The following is a 12,016-nucleotide window of genomic DNA, read 5'->3' as shown; positions in this document are numbered from 1 at the left end:
AGTGTGTTATACCAGCAATTAAAAAAAATAACAGGTTGAATAAGTTAGAAATAAATACAGTCATAATAATACAAATACTAGAAGAAATAGGATTAAAGGTCACTGGTTTAAATCATATTTTATTATAAAGAAAAGGAGATGTGGTAGTTGAGTAGTAACATAGTAAGCCAAGCATTTTATGAAAATACAGAAGTTGTTGAATTGTCAATAAAGACGGTTATCACCCACCACACATTGCAACCTAGCGATTTATGACCTAAAAGTGCAACCATACTTGCATCTTGTCACTTTAATTTGAAGAAGAGAAAGTCGATGAAGAGAACTCTCTCATGTTACTTTCGCCCTTATTTAAACTCAATCTAAAAATTTTTTATGCTGGAAACGATCGTTTGATTGCGAAATCAAAACTACACTCAGAAATAAAAGTATACACGGAATTACTATTATTTATGCATTTTGTATCCGCATCTCTCTCACTCTCTTTCTGTTTTCATGCTATCTGCCGTTTAGCCTGGGTTGAAGAGAAGTCTTTCGTCAACCCAGGCGAAGCACCAGATAGCATGAAAACAGAAAGAGAGTGAGAGAGATGCGGATACAAAATGCATAAATAATAGTAATTCAATTCCGTGTATACTTTTATTTCTGAGTGTACAAAAAAATTGACGTAACAATTTTAGGTAATTTCAAAATGTTCGCCATAATTTGTCGGAGTGTTTCTCTTTGTCGGGCTAGTCGACATTAGTTGGATAACCCCCTGACATTGAAATGTCAGTGTGTTCGTTTTTGTTCCCAGCTCTCGGTGTGTCCGTCACCGAAACGTCAAAGTTCCCGTCGCGACTTCGTCGATTCCACAATCTACCTCGAATTTTCCAATTTTAGCTGCCGCCGTAGGTTCTCCGCACCAGAAACCGGTGCTTTCCTTATTTTCCCCTTTCGGTTAAGTTACATTTTGTGAAGATAGGTACTACCAGCAGCATGGCCGTTACAAATGTGACCAGTGTCGATCAGTACAACAAGCTAATAGGGTGAGTATTTCGCATTTCTCTTCGGTGGTTCCCATGTTTGTTCTTATCAACACTGTTGCTATCTTTCGGCTAGGTCATCGTTGGTGTCGGTGGCACTCTTCTCCGCCGAATGGGCTGACCAATGCAAACAGATTCTGGCTGTTATGTCCGAGATGGCCAAGCAGGCGCCGTTTGGTGGGCTTCAATTTTTGGACGTTCCGGCGGAAGATCTGTCGGAAGTGTCGCTAAAGCATCAGATCGATGCAGTTCCGACGGTCATATTTTTCAAAGCTGGCAAGGCAGTTGACAGAATCGACGGAGTGGATGTCGCTGCGCTGACGGCCAAATGCCGCAAATTTGCCGGCGCTGGAGACAGTACGGTCGAAAGCGGGGACAGTTTAGAAGATCGTTTGAAGGCACTGATAAATCGCTCCAACGTTATGATATTCATGAAGGGCGATCGAAACACGCCTCGATGTGGATTCTCCAAGCAGCTGATAGGCATCATCAATGAGACAGGGTTGGTTATGCGGAGGGAGACAGATAACGATGATGGTTGATTTGAAATTCAAATTTTGTTTCTTTTGTCCAGGGTGCAGTACGACACATTCGACATTCTGACGGATGAGGAGGTGCGACAGGGTCTGAAAGTCTTCTCGGATTGGCCTACTTATCCTCAGGTCTACGTCAAAGGTGAACTGATCGGAGGGCTCGATATCATCAAAGAACTGCTGACCGCTGGCGAACTGAACGCGACGCTCAATGCTTAGTGGATAAGCCCCAGTTCAAGTTCCAGTCGTATTGTAAGTATTTTAACCGCGAGGGACATGGAAGACAATGCTTTTATCTATTGAAAATGTTCTGGGGTTTCGTTCACTGATACACAAAATAGCTTACAAATACTAGGAGAGAGTGTAACATGAATCGGAAGATTTTTTTAATCGAGAAACAATTCTTCGAAAGCCTTAGTTTAATCGCAGCAAGCGTGGGATTGTGAGGATCACTTGGGCATTCTAAACTATTAATTCTTTTCGATTTTTATACGTGCTAGGCAGGCTTGTTAATTGCACGTGAAGGCAACAAACGACCGGAAAAGATTATTCGTTTGGTTGCGTCCGAAGCACCGGTTGAGGTAACTGTTCTCTCTCTTCTTGGGGTAACTGTTCTCTCTCTTCTTGGCGTAACATTGGGACAAATCCTGCTTCTCAGCTTAGTGTTCTATGAGCACTTCCACAGTTATTAACTGAGAGCTTCCTCTGCCAATGATAATTTTGCATGCGTATATCGTGTGGCAGGCACGAAGATACTCTATGCCCAAGGAAATCAAGGAAATTTCCTTTACGAAAAGATCCTGGACCGAACGGGAATCGAATCCGTCACCCTCAGCATGGTCGTGCTGAATACCCGTGCGTTTACCGCCTCAGCTATATGGGCCCTGAGGTAACTGTTATAATGAGCTAATCGAGACGTTCTTCATTATGAATAACAACTGTATCCGAGTACGTTCGTAATCAAGACAAGACTAAACTTTATTACATGATATGATCACAATCATATTCGAATACTAAAGAGAGTTCGGCAGTTACACCGAGCAGGAATTGCCACTACAATCCTTCCCCCTTTAGTTTATAGCTTAATAACAAGGTTTTAAGCTATTAACATGCATACAAACCGATCGAACATTTTAAGTTTCTAGTTTCGAGCACTAATAAATTTTCAGTTACACTGTCTTGTAATTTTCTTTTTTCACGCTCCTCTTGGGTGCTATCCAATATGAAATATTCGTGTTCTGTGATCACGGACGGCGCATTTTCATCGGCGCCAAACGGCGTTAATCAAATATTCACCATGCATGGATCTATTGGGTCTATGTCATTTGGCATAACAAAGAAGGGTGCATTTCTATTATGCCAAATGTCCATTATGCCAAATGACCGTTATGCCAAATGTCTATGCCAAATAACCTTATGCAAAACGACCTTATGCTAAATGACTTTATGCCAAATGTCCCGCTACCATAAAAAATAGACGAGCTTGGTGGTCTAGTGGCTACCGCTTCTGATTCTTATGCAGAAGGTCCTGGGTTCAATCCCTGACTCGTCCCTTTCCTCCTACTTTGTATCTTTCTATCTACTTTCTCTCTCACTCTCTCTCTCTCCTACATATACATCTCACGTATATTCGTATGTTCGTAGCGATCGCTAGAACCAGAAACGGATTGAAAAAAAAGCCGTTTCCCCTCCTTCGAACTTTTATCCACCGCACAGTGTCAATCTATCATATCATATAACCAGGGTGGCCACAGACTCGGGAAATTCGGGAAATGCGGGAAAAAGTCGGGAATTGAAATTCATCGGGAAATATGCGGGAATAAGTCGGGAATTTTGTTTATGATCGGGAATTTTTAAAATAATGTGTAACGCCTCCAGAATGTAACATCAAACCTAGATTTTAACACAGTTTCACAAACCTCTCCCAGGACTTAAGTCCAAATGACGAAGATGAGCATTGGTTTCTGAATTACGAATGATTTCTGGTTTGAAAAAGATTATCCGAATGACAGGTTTTTATTGTGCGGATGCTCGAGTCAAATCAGGCACAAACATATTTTAAATCACAATTTTTTAAATCAAAAATAATTTTAGTAGATAAATTTTAAATGATTCTATCAGAAATACCCAAAAAATACTTCCCCAACATACCTTCAGAATTTTTTTTTGCTTGGTACAAATTTCCTAAATCTATGAAAACGTGCCTCTGAAGCAAACCTACAGATACCTGCTTAATCAATAAAGTTAACCAGAATTCATCAAAATCATTCGCAAAAAATTAAATAATTCAGGGGATTCACTAAACAGCGTAAACCGATTAAACTGTTTAAACGCCGCAATCACCAAGGCAATCTTGGATTATTTCATTCGCAATATCATGAAACATTTCAATAATCAGATAATCACGGCTTACGCAGTTATATAATCTGTTTAGTTAATACCCCTATTGTTTTTTTGCGAATGATTTTGATGATTTCTGGTTAGAAGAACATATTAATTTCGTAGGAAATTCTTTCAATGAGTTTCCGTTGAATATCTCACAACGCTTTTTGACGAGAAATTCAGTTCGAGTATAATCGAGAATTCATAACTTAATTTGACAGTGTAGGACTTCCTGGTATTAATGGCTATTAACGGCTATTAAGAATTTTAGGCCCATTTCTTGTAGGTCTATCTGATGTTTTTTTTTTTTTGCGTTATTCTGGGTTATTCCTATGGTCTGAATGCTACTCAAAATCGGCTGTACTAGATTCGTTTTAAGTTTCTATAGAAATTCGACAAAAAATGGACAAATTTGTTTTGTTTGGAAAGATTTATACTCTATGCATCAGTTTCCATCAGTTTCCACGAGTTCCAAGTGAGTTCTTCAAAAATGCGATTAGAAATTAAGCTGAAATTCGACTAGAAATTGTTTATGAATATGAATATAATAAATAATTTCTAGCTGAATTTCGCCAGATATTTTCAAAATTTTTGAGCAATTCATCGCTACACTGAACGGCGGCTTGCGGTGAAAATTACTATTCTGAGGGTCAATTTAAATACACAACGCCACTAAATTTGTGCAGACTGAGTTTCGTTTCAATTCAACAGAATAATGTTTTCAATTTTACCATGGACTCGATTTTCAATTAAAAAAAGTTTCTGTTGGCAACCGGATTCGAACCAAGAACCTTGACATCACCAGGCTCGCACGCCGAGTGGTAGCTATCGAACCGGTTGATGCGAGAAGAAACAAAACGCACACAAGAAGCGTTGGTGGGTCGATGATCATGTTTTGCCATGGTAAATTTAAAAACATTGTTATGCTTGACATTACTGCAAGCCGCCTTTCAGTGTAGTGCTCTATAGTAAAACTCATATTTTTTTTTTGAAAATCACCAATTCTCACTAAACAGAACTTTTCCATTTTTGCAAAGCTCCAACAGAAGTTTATCTGAGTTCTGCAATTTTTTTTTTCTAAACGTATCTTCAGAGCCCAGTTTCCTTAGAAATTTTCCAAGTGTTTTGACATAAATCGCCAGCGAGTCCTTGTAAAAACCTTTTATGTATAAGATATATTGAAATAATTATACATATTTTATAATGGATTTTGGATTATTTTTATTTGGGTGATTTGTATATGAACCTGTTAATATAACGGGCTTTAATTTTCTTAATAACTATTTGTAAACACAAATTGAATGTTGAAGTATTGAATAGATTTCCTGATTTGTATGATGAAAAATAGTCCTCCTCTTCTTGGCGTAACGTCCTCACTGGGACAAAGCCTGCTTCTCAGCTTAGTGTTCTATGAGCACTTCCACAGTTTTTAACTGAGAGCTTCCTCTGCCAATGACCATTTTGCATGTGTATATCGTGTGGCAGGCACGAAGATACTCTATGCCCAAGGAAGTCAAGGAAATTTCCTTTACGAAAAGATCCTGGACCGACCGGGAATCGAACCCGTCACCCTCAGCATGGTCATGCTGAATACCCGTGCGTTTACCGCCTCGGCTATATGGGCCCCCGATGAAAAATAGTAAAAATAGTAAAATGAGTATGTGAAAAATATTTCACAGATGTATTTTTGCAATAAACTTCTATCCAGGAAATTTGTCAGGGTATTCTTCAGCTTTCATCAGAAAACACTCCAATAATTGTGCCTATAGGAATTATAACAGAACTGCATGAAAAATGCCACCCTTCACACTTTCAGAATTCCAGGAAAAGCGTAAAACACCTAGAAGGAATTCACCTAAGAGTGTTTCAGTTAGCTGACTAGATTTTTATTGGAACTTCATCAAGCATTTCTTAAGGAGTTCACAAAATATCTTTTAGGTATTACGTTACAAATATGTTTAAATATGGGTTAACGATATAAGACATCCAGAATAAGAAGCAAATTTCAAGCATATGTTACATGCAAATCTGTTTTGATATGCGTTTAACCCTTTACTTCCCACGACTTTGAACGACTATTTCTATGCCAAGAAAGCGTTTCCGAAAAAAAGTTATTGCAAATTGGCCAAATTTTACGAAATCAACGAAAAAAATGTTTGTTGTAAATCAATAGTTTTTTTTATTGTTTATCAATAGTTCCACTATTGAAACAAGTGGTTGGTAGTTGGGTTTACCTAATGTGATTGTAATCATTTTCTAAAAACTATTGCATCATATTAATTTAGATTCTGTTTGTCACGAGTTCGTCAAAAATCGATGGTACTCTAGAACAACCTCTAGAAGTAGAGGGTTAACGTCTTTAAAATATTGTAAAACTGTCTTAGTATCACTATGACACCGTAAATATTTCGGTAAGTTTTACAGATCCACTTAAAAGTTTGGATTCTTGGATGTTTTACATGCTCCACAGGTATATAAAAAAAAAGTCGGGAAAATTCAAAATCCATCCCGGTCAACCATTCCTTTAAAAATCTTTACATATCTTTATAACGATCTTTAAAGACGTTCATGTTAAAAATCGATAGCGATCGTCATCGTTTCCTAAAGAAATTTAAATGAAATCAAAGTCACTTCGTTAAAGATTGATAAAGATTTTTGACGGTGAATCGATATTAAAAAATAGTGGGATCTGTTTTATCGACCCGCACGAGTAACCCAAAAAGTTAAAAATAACATCCCGCTCACCACCACCCACCACCATTATCCTTCCCTGTTTATGTTTTATCATGTTTTTTTTTGTTATCATTTTCTAAATTGGAAAATGAACTTACATTTACAGGAACTTGAAAATGTTCTGTTGATTCTTACTCACTGAGCCAGGGCAATATAATGAATATAGATGGCCAAAAGCATTCAATATTGAACAAATTACTAGTCATTGTTAGTTTCTAAGAGATGAGCAGGAACATTCGGCATTGACTATCTGAATCATTGTTAGGAAATAAGAATTTGTCAACTAAAACGAGATCCACATCAATTAATAAGATTTCGAAGCGCAGGGTTTCAGGAAGGGCGACGAAATCACCGAAAACGAAGTGCCTTTTCCTACTTCCAACGATATCGTGTCCGATTATATGTTCAAAATACCTACCATTAGCATGAACTTTTGCCTATGTTGCCGTCCCAGGGAGAAATCCGACGAGCTGCAGCCTAATCCGGACCTAGGAAACATTTTCGCCATCGAAGATACATTGATTCAGTTTTGGTATCTTTTTTTTCTACTTCGAGCAAAACCAAAACATTACGCTTGTCATATGATGTATCAGAATACCTTTGCTCAGCTTCACCCAACGATACCAAACAGAACGGCAAAGGAGTATTGTGACAAATCTTTGTGTTTCGATATCAATATGCAAAGTTCCATTGATATCGAAAATTGAATATATTTCGATGAATATTCATGAAGAAAATCAAAGTTCTAGCGATAACATGAAATTACACGCAAATTAGATACATTTCGGTAAAGGTTTTTATCTTATGACCGATAAAGGATATTTTTCAAGTTTGGTTATCGATCGATAAAGTTGTTTGAATATATGTAACGAAATAATGAGTGAAGAATGGACAACATGAATCTTTATATTTTGGTAAAGAACTTTAACGAATTTAGTGAACTGGTTGACCGGGATGTGCCAAAAATAAACATTTCCCACCAACACACCAACATCCGCATGACCTTGTGCAGGCGCAGAGGATTCAACGGCCTGATGTGGGCAAGCGATTGCAATCATCACTTCCCTCCCCTTCCCTATTGACCTGCAACCTGGCGCAGCAGGCGCCATTGTCGCCTAAAAATACAAGACCACCAACGTTCACACACTGAAGATGCCTGTTAGTCCCAAGCAGCTAACTTATTGGTTCCTTGTGTGAGTGTAGCTGATCTGGTGATACTGGAGTAGCAACTGCGAGCGGTCAATCAAGATCAAGCTCAATGTTGCAAACTGAGCAGTAGTAAGACGCGGTTAACGACGGTTAGCAACGGATAAATGCGGATTTTGCCCGTTAGCAAAGGAAGTGTCATTCCCCCTGGGCCAAAGCAGTAGCCAGCGTATTTCCTGATGCTTCCAGACGCGGGTGCAACTTTCATCTGGCAAAAAATATGTGGAAACACATCCAAAAACTGGGTCTTGATGACTCTTATGGCAAATCAGTTTAAGCACAGACTTGTTAGAATCCCAAAATGGGCGCTACAATGGCCAACTTTGGCACCTACTCACGATTTCGAGCGCACAAATCTCTGCGGAAACAAAACCAGAGCTCTTGATCTTTTTTATTTTAAGCTAATTACAAATAAGCAAAAACAGAATAATAAAATGCACTGTTTTTTGAAACTTGCTTCTTGAGTTTTGTGCATCTGAAGTTCTTATGCACTGATGAAGCGGGATTTCAAGACGTTTGTCCTTAAGGGCGAACGGGACGGTCGAGGAAATATACGCCATTGCTCTGTTGCCACTAAGATGGTAATCTCAGATTCTACTTCATATTTTGCAACAAAAATCTATCATTGTGTATGCTCACTTGCAGTGCATATGCTGATTGGTTTTCACCATCTTCAGTGCGATAGAACTCGAGATTACCATCTTCAAAATCGCGAGGCAAATTGTTAGAAAGAGAGGCAAGATAGGAAAAATAACACGACGTCCCGTTTCACCTTAATGTCAAATGGAATTTAGGCAACCAGAAACCTTAGTTTTCTTGGATCCGCAAAAAGTTGACCAAGGTCATTGATGGTCGAAGTACACACTTAAATATCAGTGCTTTGTTTATAACAGCTAATTTTGAACGCCTATTAACCCTAAAAGGGATACCTTCATGGCCTCAGTTTCGTCACCTCGCTGAGTGTGTTCCATCAAAGACGAGCTGTGAAAGGCGCCTGGGGTCCAATGGACCCCATGTATCCCTTTTAGAGTTAATCAGTGAATACAAACAACGGACAGTTTTGTCTAATTTATCAATTGAGTAATTCACATGCTTTGCAAAAGTCTGATTGGAGTCAAGGATCACTCCAAGATATTTCCCATCATTTTCCCAATTTGGTGGTTGACCGTTTGTGGCTATTGCTGTCCTAGGAAGGTTTCGTGCTGCCCTCTTCTTGGTGAAAAAAAAAACTGTTTGCGTTTTTGTTACATTCATTTTGATGCGCCATTTCCGCTGATAACTTTCCAGGTTGTTCTGCGCATATTGTAGCTTAGTTACGATTTGAGCTAGATCCTTGTCGGCCGCTAAAAAAGCTGTGTCGTCCGCGAAGAAGGCATAGACTACTCCATCAACCATTATTGTATCTGATGTAAAAATATTATACAATGTAGGGCTCAAGACTGATCCTTGAGGGATTCCAAACGGTATGGGGGTGCGAAGCAGACGTAGAACCGTTGAGCGTTACTCCAAATCGACGATTGGACATTAACGAAGAAAATATTTTCACCAGATACCGTGACCGGCCCTAATTCTCCGCAGTCCCTAATTCGGCGCACTTTCACGAATGTACCACAAAATCATGGACGCTAATACAATATTAGCTTCAAATATATTTTTTGAATATTGTTTCAATAGTAAGAAAAAAGTTTGCGAAGAAACATTTTTCAAATCAACGACCATTATTTAAAAAAAAAAATAAAATGGTGTTGCAAGTACTGGAAATTGCCTGAAATCTGTGTCCGTTAGCGAAGCTGCTAAAAAGTTGCCTCATGAGCTGAAGCATTTTGCGACATAAATAATGAGGATAATGTCTGCTTTTCCATGCGTATCCTGTACTGCTGTCTTCGAGGAACCAGAATCGGCAAAAACAATTGAGTTTTCTTCTTCTTTTTTTAATCTTCTTGTTCTTCTTAGGTGCGCAGAATTAGGAACCGGTATTGAATGGTGGTCCTAATTCTGCGCAGACATTTCAAAACTAAGTTTTGAGCATATAATTAGTAAACAAACATCATATAAATGCCACCATACGCGCCAACTTGTGACGTAGTTGGGGGGGCGAGGCCTCTCAAAACCAATCAAATTCGGAATATTCCGACGCAGTTCATCTAGTTTAGGCATATTTACGTGAAAACTACTGCATTGAGGTGAAAAAAGTTGAATTTTGTCCAATTTTGAAGAGCTTCGCCCCCCCCAACTACGTCACAAGTTGGCGCCTATGAATGCCACCATAGTTATAACTAGGATATTATATGTTTCTAGCAATCCGGTGAATCTAATTACGTCTTAACAAATTAGTTTATAAATTTAAAGGCTAATTTACGATTCTTGCATTATTGATCTGATAGTTCGACCGGACTAACCACTTGTTTTAAACATTTACTATCAACCTCGGGAGAAATTTTATGTATTGTTGCAAGCATTCGTCAAATGCGACATATGATGTGAGTTTACATGGAATTTTCTTAAACAGAGGAATCCCTGGAGTTGAAAAAGAATGAAGTCTCAGTTTGCAAACAAAGATTGTGCCACCTTGTCATGGTCAAAAAGTTTATATTGCCTTAAGAAATGAACGTAAATTTTACTAATATGGACATATGTGGATAACTAAAAAGCTTTACATAGTAGTATTCGATAATGCTACAAAATCCTTTTGTGTATTATGATTTAAATTCCCTTTGCTTATTAATCAAAGAAGGTAGTATCAATGTTGGGGACATGCCAAGTTCCAATATGGTCATAATGTCATAAAAAAGTTGAAAATGAAGAATTCAATTGAATTTCATCTATGAATCATGTTCTCATTACAATATGTTATCTTTTTAGAGTTTTTTTTTTCCATGTGCGCAGAATTAGGAACATTCCAAAAAAGGGTGCGCAGAATTAGGAACAAAGACATACTTTAGAATTTTCATGATTTTACATATAAATTGAGTGTTTAGTATGAGAATTATATTTTTCCCTGATTTACAAAGCTGATAACTATGCGCGGTCAAAAATTCAGCCAAATCGGTTCGATTTGGAATTTATTATAGCTGATTGAAATTGAAAAAGTCTTAGGTGCGCAGAATATGGGCCCTCCACGGTACAATGGACAGTTTGATTGATGCAGCTTGAAGACCACCGCCTCTTGCCATACGGAGTCATAGGCCTTCTCCACGTCAAGAAGCACCATGCCAGTGGATTTTCCATGGCTTAATTTCTTGTTTGATTCGCACAAGTTGATGAATTGTGGAGTGGCCTTTTTTGAACCCAAATTGTTCGTGCGGAATAACTTCGTTTACTTCGACGTGGCGATTCAGTCTATTTGAAATCAGTCTTTCCAGTATTTTGCTTAAGCCGCTCAATAGACTGATTGGGCGGTAGTTTCCGGGACAAGTAATGTTTTTGTTCGGTTTAGGGATGACAGAAGCATGTTTCCATTTTAGTGGGAAATAAGTTAGTCTGAGACAAGCATTAATGATAAAAGGCAGACATTAGTTTAGAAGTATTGTAGTCGTCATCTTTTATATCCCTTTCGTGACGAACCAGCACAATTGTGCTGTTGAGTGGTAGCATTTTTGCATATTTTTTCATCTGTTTATACTTTGTTTTATGTGGTGTAAACTGTTTCAATAATTCAGCCATTACTTATACTCGTTTGTGTGTAAACAACTTTTTTTACGTTGCCTGTGAGATTTATCACAACGAGGTGAACAAAAAGTGGACAAAAACCGTAAAACATGAAAAAAATTTGTCTGTCGCATAATTTTTATTTCTGATTTGTCTAGGTAGTCAAAGCAAGAAATCGAAAGATGAAGAGTAGTTCTTTCATATGAGGTAAAACAATTGTTGTTTTGTTGGGAAATCTAATGTCGTTTTCGTTTTTGATTCAGTTCCAACATGGGTTGGAACTGGATCAGATCACAGTTTCAACCCCAACCCGACTTCGGTTTCGCTTGTACTATAAAGTTTGTTTGACGTTGATTGTTTACACATTTTCCGCCGATCCAGTTCCAACCCAGGTTCAAAAACGAATTCGACATAAGAGTTCTGGAGAGCCAAAGTTGAGCCATTTGTATGGAGATTTCAATTTTTTGCGCTCCGTCACGAAAGGGATCATGT

General features: G+C 38.2%; 1 protein-coding gene across 1 annotated transcript; it reads left to right on the top strand.

Moving 5' to 3' along the window:
- Positions 1-794: 794 nt before the first annotated feature.
- On the top strand, positions 795-1,928 carry LOC109430338 (glutaredoxin 3). Its single transcript, XM_019706395.3, has 3 exons — positions 795-1,025; positions 1,099-1,524; positions 1,597-1,928. The coding sequence occupies exons 1-3, from the start codon at positions 976-978 to the stop codon at positions 1,772-1,774; spliced, it is 654 nt and encodes a 217-aa protein (XP_019561940.2). The 5' UTR covers positions 795-975; the 3' UTR covers positions 1,775-1,928.
- The last annotated feature ends 10,088 nt before the right edge of the window (positions 1,929-12,016 follow it).

The sequence above is a fragment of the Aedes albopictus genome, chromosome 1, assembly GCF_035046485.1.
Source record: "Aedes albopictus strain Foshan chromosome 1, AalbF5, whole genome shotgun sequence".
NCBI lineage: Eukaryota > Metazoa > Arthropoda > Insecta > Diptera > Culicidae > Aedes > Aedes albopictus.
This window is presented reverse-complemented; position numbering and strand designations above follow the sequence as displayed.